The following is an 18,457-nucleotide window of genomic DNA, read 5'->3' on the forward strand; positions in this document are numbered from 1 at the left end:
TACTGAATATACAACTGGATAAATGAGTTGTGTGAGAGTTTGTAAGCGGACGTTTTGATATATAGTTTTGCTGTTGTTAAACGCGTTCCCCTTTTAATTCAATTCATAAAGAAGGTTCGCCTTTTTTTGGATTCTCCATTCATCACTGAGGCATGTGAGGAAAACACAGTCTTCACAAATTCAAGGTAACACGCAACGAGTAACTGATACACAAATTGTCACTTTGCTGGTAAAGCATTCCTTTAAAGTGTTATTTAAAAGTCTTATACTACTTTGCTTCCATGTTGTGTTTCAGTTTTGAAGGTGTTTTATTTAATTTGTCTGAGTATCGTGAAAAACTTTTAGTTACTATTGTTATTAAAGGGCCGGTTAGAGAGACACAGTTAAAGACAATTGCTGTCAGGGCCCGAGGCTCTGGAACAATCTGCCCAAGAAAATCACGTCGGCCAAATCGGTGATCTCTTTTAAATTCCTTCTTTAAACATACTTTTATCTGTGAGCCTTTCCTGATTTTACTTGAGTTTTTAGTTTATTTAAATTAAACCTCATTTCCTCAGGTTTTATATACTAAAGTGTTTTTATCAGTTTTCCTGAATTTGTGACATGTAAAGCACTTTGTAACTTTGTTTTGAAAAGCACTTTATAAATAAATATTATTATTATTATTATTGTTATATTCAATTAACAGTCTGGTCTGACACACTGAGTTAGCCTTGGTGACCAAAATTAACTTGAACTTTTCTGTTAATTTCTACTTTACAGGTATATTTATCAACATTGTTACCATTAAATTTTAATGTGAAAACTAAAATTCCACTTTACTTTAACTTTGGCTATTGTTTCTCTCTGTTATGATGACATTGTATTTACTACATTAAAATTATGCTATGTATGGTTCACCCTAAAAGACAATGTTTTTTTCAAGATATTTTTTGGGGCATTTTCATGCTTTATTGATAGTGAGTAGACAGGTATAAAAAGGAGCGAGAGAGTGAAGGACCTACAGCAAAGGGTCTTTGGCCGGACTTGAAACCAGGCCTCTGTGGTAAGGACTCAGCCTCAGCTGGGGCATCCCTAAAGAATAATGTATAGACTCATACATTAGTAATCCCTCTCAATCATCACTTATTACCCACAGGAAGTCTGTGGTGGTGTTTTTATCTGCAGAGACTCTGCCCTCTGCCTGTATTTTCCTGTTTTCCTCTTATTTTGCTGTGCTCAGGCAGTTTATGGGCACAGCGTGCAGGTGAGGTCGAGACTTTATAAAAAGGTCAAACTGGTGCCAGACCATGAGCAGCACACATCCAAGAGGAAGCTGCAAAAACTGTGCACACATCGCAGAATAAAATGCAAATATAGCAAGGCGAAACACGAAGTAGAATAAATCTAGGGTTAGCTTCCACTTTCAGTAGTGAAATAGGTTACAAACACTAACTGACAATTCCTGCATAGTATACATTTAACTGTTGAAATCTGGTAAAAAGACAACATTGCTTTAACAAGTAGAATGAAGAAATTGTCTAAACTACTTTATAGGTAGAACTGATAATGGGTGCATCTCAAATGTCCACAGACAAACAGTGTTTGCACACAGTCATGGCAAGTACAGTTGGTCAAAGTTCAACTACGATGGATGTTAACAAGAGACAGTTTGTTTCATGATGTCATGTTTTTATCTTTCTCTCTTTATCTTTCTCAATCCAACCGGTCGAGGCAAACAGCTGCCCACCTAGAGCCTGGTTCTGTTCAAGGTTTCTGCCTCTTAACAGCAAGTTTTTCCTTTCCGTCACCAAGTGCTTGCTCATGGGGGAAATATTGGGTCTCTGTAAATTCAATTAAGAGGGACACTGCTATACCTGCTCTATATGAAAAGTGTTCTGAAACAACTTTTGTTATGAGATGGCACTACATAAATAAAACAGACTTGACTAATGTTAGTGCTCGCTTTTTATATTATCTCCTAAATAAGTTTGGCTAACCTAAGACTTTATTTAAAACCTGCGTGATCGATTTTTTGGCCCGTCTGAATTCTTTTTATTGTTCCAAAATCTCAGCAATTACTCTTATATGTACAATGATATCCTAAACAACAGGAACAATTGGAATGAAATGAAATCCAGGTTATAACAAAGCAGAGTAATCCTGTAAGATTTAAAGAGATATTTTTTGTCATTCACCTATATACAGTGCAGGGATGAAATTGTTTTTCTCTGATCCTGGTGCAAAACAAAAGAATGAATGAATGAACATAAGTAACAAACAACAATATACAAAACAGGTTTACAACAAGATACAAGACAGGGTACGCTCATATACAACCAAGCAGTTCTGGGGACTCCCTGAAATAAAATGCCCGCGGGCGAGCTCCCCTAAGAACTACACCCCTTTTTCTGTTTGCATTCAGCACCACCAATAGAAACGCTGCAATGACGTAAGCCGGTCAACGGTTGGTATAGCAACATCAAGGGTCCATGAGTCTATGCATACGCAATTTACATATGAATTGAAAACGCTGGGAATATCTCGCCTAATAACCATGCAGCCATGCATGCTGCCTCCCTACCTTTCTGGGCAATGGTGCAGAATTCCTCCTGAAGTTTAATGTAGTCACTGGCACACTCTACGCTGTCTGTCAGCCGGGAGACAGCGGGTTGAAAGTCCACCAGCTCGGCACACAGGTTGGGGTTGGATGAGTGGAGGCGGACAGGGGACATGCTTGCAGACAGAGGGACCTGGAGAAAGATGACGACCAGAGAAGACCACTGTCAGTCAGCGGGGAGGCACAGTACTTGTGTGTCTGACAGAACTGTGAAGAGCAAGAACTTTGGTCCATTAACACACGGCTAACTCTGAATGTAGCGTATAATAGGACCAATTATTCCGTCTAAGTATCTGACATGTCACACCAACATGTCACACTGAGGGGCAGTGACATGCTCTTCTCATTACTAGCCTAAAAATATATATATTTAACGAAGACGCCATTACAAAATAGCTGCATCTTCATTTTCCTAAGGCTGATATCTTCAAATATATGAAGATTATCAGTTATAGAAGTCAATTAAATATCAAGAACTAGTTGATCAGATCAAACTTGACGTGGTGTTTGGCACTGGATCATGACAGAAGCTACATAACTTTGCTTTTTGGGATGAACAGGAAGTCCAGCTGACTTTGACTTGTTATATCTAGAAATCTCTAAGGTAGCGTATGAAGGGGCTTTTAAATTCTGTGATCTGCTCATTAGTGAACAAAAAACAACAGTGTATGAAAGCACATTTAGTCTTTTCAGGAAGCACAGATTAACGTTTTGGGCAAAATAAGGGAAAATTAGCAGAGATGGAAAAAGCATTACTGAGGCCACGACACACCACGTTAATGAGTAACAGTATCAGCGCAGACTGATTAAAGAACAAAAAAGATCAAGAAAACAAAAACAAAGAAGACAGAAATGCTCTGTAGTGTGTATGTGCTGTAAAAGTCTCCCCTCTTAAAAATGTTAAAAAGAGCAGTAGAGGTTCAATTCACGTTTCACTCTTGTTCACTAACACTTAGAGTGGACTTTCACGCTCATACAGGAATCAAACCTGTGACTTCAGGGTCTCTCTGTCCACTAACAAACACATCAAACCTCTCTTAAATCGAAAATTTACTGCACCTTATATTGAAAGTACACAGTGTCTCTTATAATACAATTCATGTAATATATATGAATTCAATTTTAATATGCATCTGTTGTGTTTTAAAAACAATTATTTAGCTTTTTTGTCTTGAATTACAGCATTAAGGTCGTCCCAGGAAAATTCCTAATCACAAGGAGACTGTATAACTGAATGTGTCTAATGACACATTTCCACTGCATGGTTCAGCTCGACTCGACTCATTTTTGGTACCAGGTCCTTTTCTCTGTTTGATTTTCCGCTGCAGAGAGTACCCCCTCAGTGTAGGCGGGATTCTCAGGTGATCGCCATGGCAACACTGCTTGAAACTGCCATGACATCATCTTAAAGACAACGCTCAATGAACTCTTTTATTGGGCAACCTAGCAGAGGGAGAACTTCATAAATTCTACAGCCTCGTGTATGTTGGTGTTTTGCGGGCTGCCATTTTTAAACAGCAGCTACTATTGACAGTAGCTTGTGGGACTAGGTATCAGTACTTGAAATAGCCCAGTACCAGTGGTTATCGAACTTCACCAGTCACTGTTATTAGTATCCAGATCTACTGTAGACATAAAAAAGACTACTTGTAAGGTTTTGCTCGCAGCCAATCACTGCAAGCGTTCTTCAATTTAATGCGACGTGTGATTAGCCAACTACTACCAGTACTACACTATTACTACTATGTTAATGCGTCACGTTCATACATAAGTTGCCTAATGGTAAGTTCAAACAACACTGACTTTTGGTTTCACACCAGACACGGGCCCTTGTGGCTGTAAGTCCATCTCTTCTCCCGTCCACCCAAGCACACTTTCTCACTCCTTATACTACGTCTGTTGGTCTCAACATCAGCTATTGCCGCAGATGGGTTTACATTGGAGTTAGTGGACGGGCCGTTGTGTCTCATAAAGACCCTGAAGGCTGCCTTTGGTGTGAATATCACAAACACAGGGGTGTGACAAAGTGGCGGTCTTGAACACCCTGGGAATGATGAGCTGGACAGGCTACTGACAATTAATTTGCCCTGCGTCTGGTGGCATTTATGCTACTGAAGGCTTCTACATCAGTAGAAAGGAAGGTATCAAATGAAGTATTCTACAAGTACTGGTACCACTGGTAGTGGTATTGGCACTACCCTTAAAGTGATTTGGTAATTTTTTTAAACAATAACCAATTCCTATAGCTTGGCTACTTAAAAATGGATGTCCTGTGTCGTAGTGGTGACGATTCTATCTGACCAATCAGTCCTGTGCAGTGTTTTCACTCCACTTTCTCGTATCGGCTCAGCTCGCCGATGGTACCTTACCTCGACCATAACTTTTGATAATGGAAAACCAAACCAAAGAGTAAGTCGAGTTGAGTAGAGCCCTGCTGCACCATGCAGTGGAAATGTGGCACATGAGTGACTGACTACTGTGTGTGTGCGTGTGTGTTTATGTGGCAAAGCAAAAATCTGAAAACAGGTACCTGAAGTTGGAATTTTGCATCTTTGCCGACACTTTTTGTTCTCCATCTTCTGTTCAAGCGCTTTTCTTTCTTTGACAATTCTACACAATTGGCCTTTGTGGCACACGTGGATCAAAATATGGAAAATGTGGTTAATAGGACAAACACATCACAACTAAAAGCAAAAGCTAACACACACATTGACTGCAGTGAAATGGCAAAAAACAAGACAACATCCCCACAAATGAATCGCAAAGGAACTAATGAAGCAAATGGAGTGTGTGACATTAAAAAAACTATAACACAAAACATTTATATTTAATAGATCCTGATCAGTTAGAGAAGCTGGCTGCTCTTCTGTCAGCATGGTTACATCCTGTCTGTTGGGACAGCGTCCCTGCTCTCTGTGCCCGTGCATGTGTCTTCTTTTTACCTGCATATCTGTGAAGTTGGGCGCTGACTGTGTCCTCTGTAGAATCTCCAAACTCTGCAATAGCCGGCTCAGCTCAGTCAGGTTGGACTGGCATCGTGCGAGCTCTGAAAATAAAATTCACACCCACACGTGCACAAACACATTCAGTGTTATGTGTCATGAAATGCCCATCAATCCTCCGCTCAGAGTTCAGAAGACTTAACGTAAGGCCTGAGGCATGATTTAATCTACTTCTTTTTAAAATCAGATTTGTTCCCAGGTTGAGGAAGAAAACTGCACTCACCCTCTGCGCACTTGTCCATCTCCTCTGATTCCTGAAGCCAAGCAACCACCTTGCTCTGGCCGTTGCTGTAGGAGGCAGGAAGGCTGCTGCTGCTGTTGCTGCTGGGAGCCACGGGCTGCCAGGGCAAGCTGCTTGGCTTGGCCTGCTGAGAGGTGATACAGGAACACAAAGATGTTGTAAGGAGGTTGTTTTGTCTGTAACTTCATGTCAGAGTTTACTGTACTGTCTTACACACTTGTCAAGAGTGTTTAAACAGGTTTGGATCACACTGAGGGTGCTCTCAGACCTAGAGTTGTCTTGCTTTGAATCAGGGACTGATTTTGTTCCTAAGTTGCATAATTGCCTAGAGTTGGTTCGTGTTCTCACAGTAGAATTTACAAGCGGACCAGATCAAATGCCCTGTGTGAGAAAGCTGCTCTTGATTGTTCAGAATTTCCTTATGAGAAATATCCAGGAAGTAAACAAAACGTTGAAGAAGAGTACACTTGCAAGATAAATGTGACACTTTCTAATGTCACAATGGAGGGACAACTACGCAGGTTGATTTTAGCGCTGGTCATCGTGGACTATATTGCTGTCATTGTTCATTTTAGTCAAACCATACAGTTTGAAAACGAGGCGCGGCTCCAACTAGAAAACAATGTTTTGATGCATTGGATGTGCTGAATGTGCATATTAAGGCAGTACAGGAGGAGGTGCACATTAATAATCCTCCAGGACTGTAACATGCTCATGTTTATCCCAAACAATGTGTCATGTGGCTGGAGTTGGTTCAGATCCAGGTCGGAACACGTTCTCACCACAAACAAACCACACCAGAGTTCGTTTGTAACCGGACTGAGACCATTTCTTCAAGAACTCTTCCGAGTGCAATTGCTGTGTTCACACCTGTATCATTGAGGGTGATTTATTATGGTTTTCCTTACATCATACTGTCCTCTCAGTATTGTTGTCATGTTTTTGAAATAGTATTGAGTGTTTTTATACACTCTCTTAAGAGTACAATATTAAAGACGACATGTTTTTATATGTACTGAGGGTGATCCTTTGTGAGCCCTGTGAAGTTTTCCTGCCTTTGAATATTTAGGCTTAACTTTATCCTTATTGTCAAATCCTTCTGTTAGTTATCATGAATTACACTCTATAAATATTTCAACTTTATACACGTTATGAGTTTGTTGTCTGTTCACACATATTGTTTCTTGTCTTTGCCATATACATATATATCTATATTTTTCATTTTCTGACACTTAATGTGCAGGGTTGTCACATATATAACAATTATTACTTTATTTCACTGTTGTTTCTTTTTATTTGGCACTGAACCTTTTTTTCTTGTTACTAAATATGTGGATTACTTGTAGCATACATTTACATCATTTCCAATTGCAGTGTCACATGACCCCTATATGAGTTCTTATATTGCACACCTGTTTCCAATGCATTTTACACCCTGATGAAGACTCTCTCGTCGAAACATGTTGGTTTTTCCATGTATTAATAAAGGATTTTTAACTACAGTCAGAGTGACTCGGATGCATTTTTGGACTGCCTGCCTGTACCATGGACTTTAACACTGAGTGAGCCGGCCAGTTGTTGTTTTTTATCTTCATATGACCATTTCTTCTTTTACACACTGGACCAGCAACCAACTTATGACCAGACCTGGTCCTCTGGTCATCCAGTCAGCGTACTTTCCTCATAGGATGCCATGGAGGAGGCGTCTGAATGCAAGGCACTGCCCTCGTAACTGACGCGGCAATTAGAGCCTGGAAAGCTAGGGGGGATCGAGGTGGGCTACAGAGGCGTCGTTGCTTGATCTACCACTAGGCTCCTCAAGGAAATCAGGATTAATGGGCAAGTGGAAAGTAGTGGAAAGTGGTCAAGGATCTGGCCAATATAGCTGAGAGGTGCAGTCACTGACTATGGCTGAAGAGAAAGGATCCCATCTGGGTCACTAGGTGACCATGTAGGAGCCAACTTTCTGACGCACACCCAGGCCTGATCAGCCTGTGGTGGGGCTGCCTCAACAAAGGGTGTCTTGTGATTAAGGCCGAAAGACCTGATGATGTTGGGGTGCACAACCGATGATGTGTCGGGGGTGGCTCTGCTGGGTGCTGAAACACATTACATTTTTTTGGCAACTGAGTGATTGTTTCAGGGCTCAGGGTTCCCACAACTCCTTAAATGTCAAATTTAAGAACTTTCCAGGCCCCATTCCCTCAATTTCAAGGACCTAATGAGTTTGAGACACAGATCAAAGGTAATTACTATTAACCTGCAGAGTGCTTTCCTGTGTGGTGCTCCACTGGCTAAGCTGCTTTGCCCATGTTCTGAACCTATTACTGATTTGCTGCAGGCTCTGTTTGAGCCATATGGATGTCCTGCAGATCTTTAAAAAAGTCAATCTTTGTAAATGTGTTTGGTGAGCCACAAGTCCTGGAATGTTACTTTTTCCAGGCATAGTTGAAGATCGGCCTAACATCAGCTTTCTCTTGCTGCTGTTTAACCTGCATCATAGACTTCAATCACTCATGCTCGTACGTGACCGTTGCTCTTGAATGAATGAATGAATGAATGAATGAATGACTTTATTTCGAACCAAAGTTTAATGTTGTGATGACTAGGGCTGCAAGTAATGACTATTTTCATTGTCGATTATTTTTTGAAAATGTTGAAAAATGTCTGTCTGTCTCTCCCAAACCCGAAAACTATGTCATCTAATGTCTTGTTTCGTACTCACGCCAAAGGGTTTTAGTTCACCGTCATGGGAGAGTGTGTAAAGCTGCCAATATTTGAACATGAGAAGCTGCAATAAGAGTATTTTGGGGTACTTTTATAGTATTTTTCTATGAAAAATGACTCAAACCGATTAGTCGACTACTAAAATAGTCACTGATTATTTTGATAATAGTCGATTAGTCATCGATTAGTCGACTCATCGTTGCAGTCCTAGTGATAACAAAAAAAACAATCAAACAGGAAGGTGGCGTGTGAAACAATGACGCAACAGTGGTTGACTTTCAATAACCCATAACCCAATACGTCTATTTTCAAAACCTTTCAAGGCCTTGAATTTTCCCCCTGAGGATTATTCTGGATACAAAAACATCCCTAATATTTAAATGGACCAAAAATCACAACTGGAATAATGTATTGTATTATCAGCTTTTAGGAACATGTACAAATGCTTCCATGCTGTGGATTTCTTTAGTATTTAGAAGAGACCCTGATAGTCCTCCTTTCAAAGCGATTAATTCTGACTCCAGGATACCAGTCTCTCATTTAAGCTGTTCCTCTGGGAGAGCTCATCAGGCTGCAGCCAGCTGCTCTGAATCCAGATCCTACTTATCACCTCTAATGGGCTGCATGAGGTACAGAGCCACACTCCCAGGAGAACCTGCTCTGGCTGCATCCTCACATTTGCACACACTTCAGACACAGCAACAAGGACCAGGGGTTCACACCAAACTGAGAGGAGTCTGGACAAACAAGTCCTTTTATTATCCTAATGATCTGTATACAATTATCTGTCCAATCAGGGCTACTGGATTGGGCAGATATCTGTCGACACGTTCACAGTCAGTCTGGCAAATAACACATGACGCAGGGGGCAGATCAGGGCCGTGATGGTTAACACAACAATGTGGAACAGGTGTTAAGATAATAGCAAATCAGTGGCTTACATACATGTAAGCTGTTTCATATTAAGTTTGACTTCCTCTCTACTGGATGATATTTCCGTACACTATCCCAGTTTCCAGTAAAAACAGAACTAGACGATCTCTCATTCCCCATGACATACCCTTCTTGAATAAGTAATTGCACTCTGCTCAGAGCTCAGAGAGACAGACTGCTTTTAAGCTCAGTACAAAAAATGTTCAGGCTGGTTTGATTAGAGGGCTCCGTATCTTCATCAGATCTATGACATTATGTTTTAATTTTGAGCTGAACTCTGTAGAGACGATTCATCAGCAATATTTCTGGTAATTAATTATTTGAAACAAGCAAAAATGTCAAACAGTGTCTCCAACTTCTCAAATGAGAGGATTTGCTGCTTTCCTGTTTGATATAATTTCAAATTAAAAATCTTCGGAGTGTTTTTCAGACAAAACGCAACATCTGAGGTCATCCTGGGATCTGTGAACCAGCCAAATGCTTTTTTCTTTTTTACTATTTTCTTACATTTTATAAAACAGATAATTTATTGATTTATGGCGAAAATAACTGTATGTTTAATTGTTTGGAGGGCTCACCTTGGCTTCACGTACCACACTTGAGGCAGGCTGAGGGGACTCCATGGCAGCCGGGGGAGGAAACGTGCGCATGGTGGCCTCCCGGGGAGATCGCACGATCTCGTTCTGTCGGTAAAGCCGGTGATGACGCAACTTGGACACCCAGGCATCAAAGATGTCTTGAGATTTTACCTAAAGAGAATAGACAGCTTTAAACTCCTTCATCTGCTGACCTCCTGTTCGTCAGCGCTAAAATGACAATATTGACTCGTCCCATCAGTGTTACCTTCAGGTGATAGATGTGCTCCTCAGTGTCCAGGTCGATGCGACGGGCTCTCTTCTTGATGGACATGACTGAGAGGCCGACATCGATGCTGCCATGAAGTTTGCCTTTTTGGATCTAAGGCAAGTGAGAGATGAATATTTGTACAGTTTCTCAAGGTTTACAGTTGTTCAATCATTTGTAAATGTTGTGCACACATCATTTTTATCACTTATTACATTTATAACAAACTTTGCTAACACTTTACTTGAAGGTACCTACATAAGGGTGACATCACACTGTCATAACTATGACATGACACCGTCACGAACCTGTCATGAACATAATGTACGTGTCATAAACGTTTATGACTACTGTCATTAAGTGTCATTCGGTTTTTGTAATGACAAGTTGACATTAAATTTGTTTGGGATGTCCTTATAATGACAACTTGTCATAAACCAGGATGACATTACCAGAAGATGTCTTTATGTTAATGTCAACTTGTCATGACAAAGACGACTTCTGGTAATGTTACTTTAATTAATCTCAACTTGTCATAATCAAGACAACCCAAACAATGTCAACTTGTCATTACAAAAAACGAATGACACTTAACGACAGCAGTCATAAACGTTTATGACATGCACATAATGTTTATGACAAGTTCATGACAGTGTCATGTCACCCTTATGTAGATACCTTCAAGTAAAGTGTTACCCAAACTTCTTTAACACCATAAAGAAACCAAAAACCCTCCATGCTGTTGGTCAGGGACTTTCCAGCTCTTTATTTTCCGTCGCTACTGGCAGCATTTCAAACTGATGCCATCCAGTGGCATATCATTCGTCGCAACAGGTGCCATCCGGCTGTGTTACAAACTGACGCTGCCAAGGAATGTATCATACCACTGCGAAAGGTGGCTTTTGGTGTCAGTGTCAGTGTCTGACGGCAAAATCACTGACAAAGCCGCGGTATTTGAAGACTTGAAAATGAGAACGGGCTGTCCCGCCTCGCCACAGGCAAAAATGTTCAAAACTTGGGACTGTGTAGGTCCTGAGATTCTGCTTACCATATTTGAAATTAATCTTTTGAATCCTAAATGAGGAGTTTTTAAAAGTTACATACCTTTATAGTGCCTAAAATGGCGTGTTACATGACCTATGACATCATGTTTTGAGCCATTAAGATTAAAAGGAAATGCAACCTCGTGTTGTGTCAATCATGTTTATACACTGACTCTAAAAGTTGTGTAAATGTAAGTTTTCAGAAAAGGTTTGAGTCTCTGAGGTTTTTCGCACCTGCTCAAAGTCTAGAGAGTTGCGTGACAAAGAAGCAGTGAAGACAATTTGGGGGAGGGACACATCTGCAAGAAAGGAACAGGGTGCACCGTATCATTTCATAAGAAAGAGGGTGTATGTGACTTGCAACTGAGGTCCGAAGGTGAACTTGAACTGGGAAACGCTGCCAGGAAGCATCAGGCTTTAGGACATTTTGAATTCGTTGGACACAGTTTTCTGGGGTTTTATAGCCCAAACAATTAAACAGCTATTCAAAGAATCAACACATTTAATTCATGTAAACAACCATTGGCTGCAGCCCTACAAACAGCACCAGCACAAGGTCTGCCGACAGAGAGAAATAAAGTGAGAACAACAACAATTCTTTGGTTTCTTCACAGTCTTGTGTTATGTTTCCATTTTGCCCCTAAAATTCCAGCTTTCCTGCAAAGTGACATGGCGTGCTGAAAACACTTTGAACATCATGACCCGTGTTGCAGATGTTTCTGCTGACTCATTGCCAAGCTGAGCTGATGTCAGGCCAGGCTGCCCTGTTTCTGCCTGTGGGTTATAGTCAGGGTTACTTACATCAATGGGGGACTTGGAGTACTTCAGGATACCATTGTCCAGAACAAAAAAACGCTGCAGAGAATATAAGCACAAAAATAATGTGTTAGTGAAATAACAGGAAGCGAGGCCATTGAATATAGATCACATTAGACACGTTTATATTGTGGACTCGATACAAAAGTCTCCCAACATCCATTCTCTTGTAATTAGCTGTAGGGTCTGTGCGTACTGTGGTGTTGTGAGTTTAAATATGCCAACAACAGGGACTGGTTCCCACTGGTATTCAAGTGTTTTGAGAAAACAACAGTACAGCTCATGCTGAAGGTGGTGACTTCAAAAGAAATGTTCAGTATGCTTGCGGAAGAGGCCCAGAGAGGGCAAAGCAAGGTGCATGAAAAGGGGAACTTATTTCTTTACTAGACAGCGTACTGTTTAACATTCAAGCAGCGGATGTTTTGAAGGTGTTTTTCCCACCAGCAAAAGCTTGCGTGTCTCGCTTTCCCTGTGGAGCTTACCTTGTGCCAGCCTTTCAGCGGCCATTTCCGCTTCTTCAACATAAAACCCTCGTGCTTATCAGGCCTCTGGACGTTGCTCTGGCCGATTTTTAGCCCCTCAATGATTTCCCAGCTGTCTGCCTCCTGGTGAGGAAGAAAGAGACAATGTGGCGTCAGAACTAATTCACTCACTCCTCTAGAATGAGAAGAAAACAGGGGATACACTTGCTGTAATGAAAAGAAAAGATGGTCATGTCATGCCCACAGTCTGACAGACTGAAGAAAACCACAGGAATACACTTAACACTTCTTTATTCTTCTCCCCCTGTTCTACAGATTTAAAGAAATACTGCCCCATTCAAATTCCTCCTGCTCTCTCAGCATTTCCACTCCATTAGCTTTCTCCTGACTGTGCTCTTCCTGCTGCTAGTGGGTCTGTAAATCAAAGTGACGCCTCTGGAGTGGAGGGACAGGAAAGTTGGGCAGAGACAGGTAAAAGATCACACGGTCGTCCCACTGGAGGGGACACTGGGAATGATGGGATCACAGCTTTGATGGCAGCAAAGTGTCTCGGAACAGATAAGGATCACCATCTTGCTGTACTGAGCTCAAATGATTCATTCAGCATCTTTCAGAAGTTATTTTGTGTGCAAGTTCGAAAAATGTTTAACCGAGTGCTTCCTTTCCCTCTAACTGCCTGGTCTACTTCTATGTTAGCTGCTGTAATCAATTAATCAACTAAATGGTTGTTGGAGTTCTTGGTTAATTTGTTTAGTTACGTTCTTGGATAACCCATCCATTCGTCCATCCAATATCTGTAACTGCTTATCATATCCAGGTGCTGGAGCAATCCCAGCTGACATTGGGTGAGAAGCAGAGTACACCCTGGACAGGTTGATAGACTATCACAGGGCTGACACATAGAAACAGACAACCATTCACACTCACATTCACTATTCTTGAATAATGAAGAAGAAACATAAAGTATTCTATGATATTAACAGGACTGTCCCACTACCATTTTTTGGGCTCAGGTCCGATCCCAGACCACCCCGACTCCTAGCCAGACTAGATGCAGCACTTAAGGGCTGTCGCTGGAGCTGCTCTTCTCCCACAGAACAGTCAGTTCAACGTCTGCCCGTCTGCACAACCTAATACAGCAGCTGACAGCTGACAGTGAGCTGTTAAACAGTCCCAAACAAACTCACGCAGCTAGAATATAAATATGACAGTCAATGATGATATTACCACAAATAACTCAATGTATGGGCAACAGAGAATTATAATCATTTATAATGTCTTTATTTGTCATTTCTCAAAAAAAAAAAAAAAAAATCTGAATCCCAAAATTGAGGACCAATCAAGCATATAACCTAATTGTCAAATATTCAGGTCCAGCCTCAGATTTTAATTTGCTAAAAATGTATTTTGTATGGACGCAGTGGTTAGAATTGTAGCCTCACAGCAGGAGGGTTCCTGGTTGAAACCTGGGGTGGGGGGTTCAAACCCCAGGGTGGAGGAGCCCTTATGTCTGGAGTTTGTTGTTCCACAGTCCAAAAATTAATTGGTGACTCTAAATTGGCCATAGGTGTGAAAGTGAGTGTGAAGGGTTGTCTGTCTCTATGTGCCTGCAACAGTCTGGCAGCCTGTCCAGGGTGTACCCTGCCTCTCGCCCAGTGTCAGCTGGAATAGGCTCCAGCCCCCCCACGACCCCTGACAGGATAAGCGATTACGGAAATGAATGAATTTTACTGGTCTTGGTTTAGTAAAATTTGTTTTGTATGGTCTTGTCTTACACAAAATGGTAACACTTTAAGTCCCCTCATTTAGCATATATAGGCAGTATATTAACATTTATAACACATGGTAACGTAGTGATAAGCAGACATCATTTTTAATGAATGTATTTGTCAACTACAACTCCTCCTGCACACCCTGAAGTGGAGGCTTGTACATAAACAATAATAAATGACAATATAGTAAAACACAGCTTTGATTCATTCATTTTCCATAATTGCTTATCCTGCAGGGGGGTCGCAGGGGGGGTGGAGCCTATCCCAGCTGACACTGGGTGAGAGGCAGGATACTCCCTGGACAGGTTGACAGACTATCGCAGGGCTGACATATAGACACAGACAACCATTCATACATACGGCCAATCTAGAGTCACCAGTTAACCTAGACTGCATGTCTTTGGACTGTGGGAGGAAGCTGGAGTACCCTGAAACCCCAGGTTTTAATTGTCAACAAATACCGTTCTTTAAGAAACACTTAAAACTTTCCTTAAAACTGCATACAACTTAATTTAGTGTGTTAAACTACTGCTATCACTGGTTTTAAGCAGGCAGGACTCAGAAGAAGGTGATATCAAGTACTTCTGTGCACCAATCAGGACTTTAAAAAGTCATACACCTGATCAAACCACATCCAAACAGTCCTGATAGAGCAAATTTGCTTTTTTGAGGGGAAAATCCTTAAAAAACAGAAAGCAACCTAGATATATATATTATGTAATGCAGCATCAAGAGTCTAGAAAAAGTGAGAGTAGCAACTATTACTCACAACACAGCTAACTGTCTGCAGTATAGTGTGCCACTGCTGTTGTACAAAGCATTAACATTGTGTACTCTCTGTAGCAATATCTCAACATGACATGTAGTCGTCTATTTTTGGGCAATTATCCCAGACTCAGATTAAGTAAAATATTAATAAAATGGAAGCGTCTAAATGTATCACTGGTAAAGTAGGTCAGATTTTTAATTTCATACTTGAATCAGCCTTTAAGGCAAAACCCACAACTTAACATGCACAAGCATCTCCGCAAAACCCACACAACAGCCCCACGGCTCTTCACTGCTCTGTGTGATGTCGCGACCTTCAAGACAGCTCGTCGGGTGTGTGTTACGACACCTGACCTTGGCTTGCAGGACATTTAACAAAAGGAGACAACAGCTTGTTTAATCTAACGACCGGTCGAACAGATCTGTTCGGTAATGAGGTCGTGTGTCTCCGCCGATGACAGCCCCTCCCTTTAGTGGCCCTGTGCGACTGAGGAAGTGGAGGAGCTGGACTTCATTAGCGGAGTGTACATCACCATTGAAAACAATCATATCGTAAAAGGTAGTGGTTGACTCATTATGCATAAAGCGATTATATCATCAGTTGAACTGCATAATGTGAAACGATCGATACATTAACGCCTCTGTATTTAGACGGTAACAGCCCTACACATGATGAGCACCCTCCCTAAGAGGCAGTAACAAGCAGCCGTCTGTGAGAAACCCTTCAGACAAACTTCCTGTTGTGTTATCTGCAGCATTACAAAGAGACTTTCAACTCTCTTTAAAGTGATAAATCAATACGACACTAAATAAAGAATGGCTCCTGCTGCGAATATTGCTTGTGAATGCACTTTGCTGGGCATCATTTTAAGATCTGAACCATTACTGATATAAATCAACAAATTCTTCATGAGGAACCGTCCACTCAACCTCTGGCTCCACGTAAATGCCAAAGTATATGCCAACTATCAGTTTATATGGAAATTACTGCTACAGTCAGAGGATTTGCTTTTGTTATTTGACCCCGAAAAACAGAACTGAATTAAGCCAAAGTGATTTCCTGCTCTCTGCTCACATTCATTGATCTCACTGCAGAATAATTTAAAGCTGAATAAGCCGGTCCCTCTTGGTGAGTTTACCCCTTTAATGAAGGATCTTGTGGCAGGCTCAGTGAGAGGCCGTCTGCTTTTCAATGTCAAAATTCTAAAAGGTTTGCTCCATTAACTTGTGAGTTTGATACTGAATAACTTCTACTTGACATAGCTTCATGCCTTTGTTTCTTTTTCAAGCCTCCTTTGAAAAACGCTCACACCACATCAGCAGAATGACACACTTACAGTAGATGCCAGAACACTAAAGTGACTTTTATAATCCCAATCATGAGCTAAATCAATTCTGTGTCAGTCTTCTGGTATCCAACACCTGCAGAGACACTCAGCGCCGTAGCACAGTAGACTTTTTAATGCTGCAATGAATCAAACTATTACAGTTAAGGTCTCCCTGAGCAGGAGAAAGGACAAACACTCCTTGGGGACACCTTAGGCTAAATCAGCCCTATAAATATCAGCACAACACTTCAGATGACAAGTTTCTGTGACACATCCGCCTCTCCCACAGATAGTGATCTACACTTAGAGTAACGCTCTCTGCTGCTGCTGAAATACTGTGAGATGAACTCTTATTAAGTGCTGAACTTCATAAACACAAACTAATCAAATTTAGGTCAATAGATTCTCCAATTATTTCACTTCACTTCAGCTGATTTCCCACTTTACCGTTAGCAAACTCAGAGTGCTATAAAACATAATGATGCACTAACAGGAGTGACAAATATAATCAGATGAATATGTTTCATTTTTCAAGGGAGTTCTAAATCTAAGGGGCCAATATAACCATTGATTACCCAAAATAAACAACATTAAGGCCAGAAAATTGGTTTATTAATCAACAAGCAATGGAAGCCAAGAATGGCTGTCATTTCAATTATCTTATTATCTCAAGATGACAAGCATCATGTTATCTTGGGTACTCATGTTTTCTTGAGGTAATGAATTAATTATTCTACAATCTTTACAACAACCTGTTGTTTTTTAAAGCTCAGTATCCCGTTACAAGTAGGGCTGCATCGATTAGCCTAGATTATTAATTGATTAGTCCATCCAAAGAAAGTTAATCATGTTGTTTAAGTCAGTTTTTTGAGCTGAAGTGCTCAACATTTGTCAGTTCAAGCTCCTAAAACTTGAGGATTTATTGTATTTCTTTGTTTTATGTTACTGTAAATTGGATATTTTAGGTTTTGGACTGTTGGTTAGACAAAATGAGACACTGGAATCTGGAATTTCTTTTTACACTTTTTGGACATTTCAAAAGATTTCTCAAGTGATCAACACAATAATCTGCAGATTAAACGATAATTTAAATAACTGTTGGGCACCCTAGTTGCAAGAGTTCTTATTTTGAGATAATGAAACAATTAATTAGGGCGGCACGGTGGTGTGGTGGTTAGCACTATCACCTCACAGCAAGAGGGTTCCTGGTTCAATCTCGGGTGGGGGAGCCCTTCTGTGCGCTGTTCTCCCCGTGTCAGCGTGGGTTTTCTCCAGGTACTCCGGCTTCCTCCCACAGTCCAAAGACATGCAGGGTAATTGGTAACTCTAAATTGTCCGTAGGTGTGAATGTGAGTGTGAATGGTTGTCTCTATGTGTCAGCCCTGTGATAGTCTGGTGACCTGTCCAGGGTGTACCCCGCCTCTCACCCAATGCCAGCTGGGATAGGCTCCAGCCCCCCCGCGACCCTCAAGAGGATGAAGCAGTTAGAAGAAGATGAAGATGGAAATAAAAGTCTTGCATCTGCGGCCATTCTTGGCTTTTGTGGCTGATCTTTATTTATATTAAACTGAAATCTGGACAGCTCAAGTCTCAGCAACGGCGAACCATAAGACAAACATAGAGGGCTCTAGTTTCGCAGACCGGGCACAGCGCACCTGCGCTTCACCAACTGGTTGTGGCCAGGCAGATTTTGTAGGTTTGGCACACCGTGCGCCTGGCGCAGCTACTCCTCTCTCCCACCTCCGTCCCTCCTACCGGCGCAAGTCGGAAAGAGGGAGGAGAGAAGGCGTGGAGTGGGTTTTACACACATCACACCAATCAAATGAGCCCATCTTCTCGCCCTTAAATGCGCCGCACGAAGGCGTAATGAGAGTTTTCTCAATTCGCCATGGCAGAAGAGAGC

The 18,457-nt window shown here is 41.3% G+C and overlaps 1 protein-coding gene across 8 annotated transcripts in view; it reads right to left on the reverse strand.

Moving 5' to 3' along the window:
- The window catches only part of osbpl6 (oxysterol binding protein-like 6), a 64,815-nt gene that overhangs the window by 21,848 nt on the left and 24,510 nt on the right, over positions 1–18,457 (reverse strand). For 2 of the 8 annotated variants that reach the window (XM_050048781.1, XM_050048774.1), the window contains exons 3-10: positions 12,687–12,809; positions 12,190–12,243; positions 10,346–10,459; positions 10,081–10,251; positions 5,825–5,966; positions 5,542–5,645; positions 5,130–5,222; positions 2,564–2,732 (exon numbers count right to left, since the gene is read on the reverse strand). In XM_050048781.1, coding sequence (XP_049904738.1) covers positions 2,564–2,732; positions 5,130–5,222; positions 5,542–5,645; positions 5,825–5,966; positions 10,081–10,251; positions 10,346–10,459; positions 12,190–12,243; positions 12,687–12,809 — 970 coding nt within the window. Of the gene's footprint in view, positions 1–2,563; positions 2,733–5,129; positions 5,223–5,541; positions 5,646–5,824; positions 5,970–10,080; positions 10,252–10,345; positions 10,460–12,189; positions 12,244–12,686; positions 12,810–18,457 lie in introns of all 8 variants that reach the window. The other 6 variants (XM_050048780.1, XM_050048773.1, XM_050048776.1 and 3 more) reach the window with 5 other exon arrangements.

The sequence above is a fragment of the Epinephelus moara genome, chromosome 7 (assembly GCF_006386435.1).
Source record: "Epinephelus moara isolate mb chromosome 7, YSFRI_EMoa_1.0, whole genome shotgun sequence".
NCBI lineage: Eukaryota > Metazoa > Chordata > Actinopteri > Perciformes > Serranidae > Epinephelus > Epinephelus moara.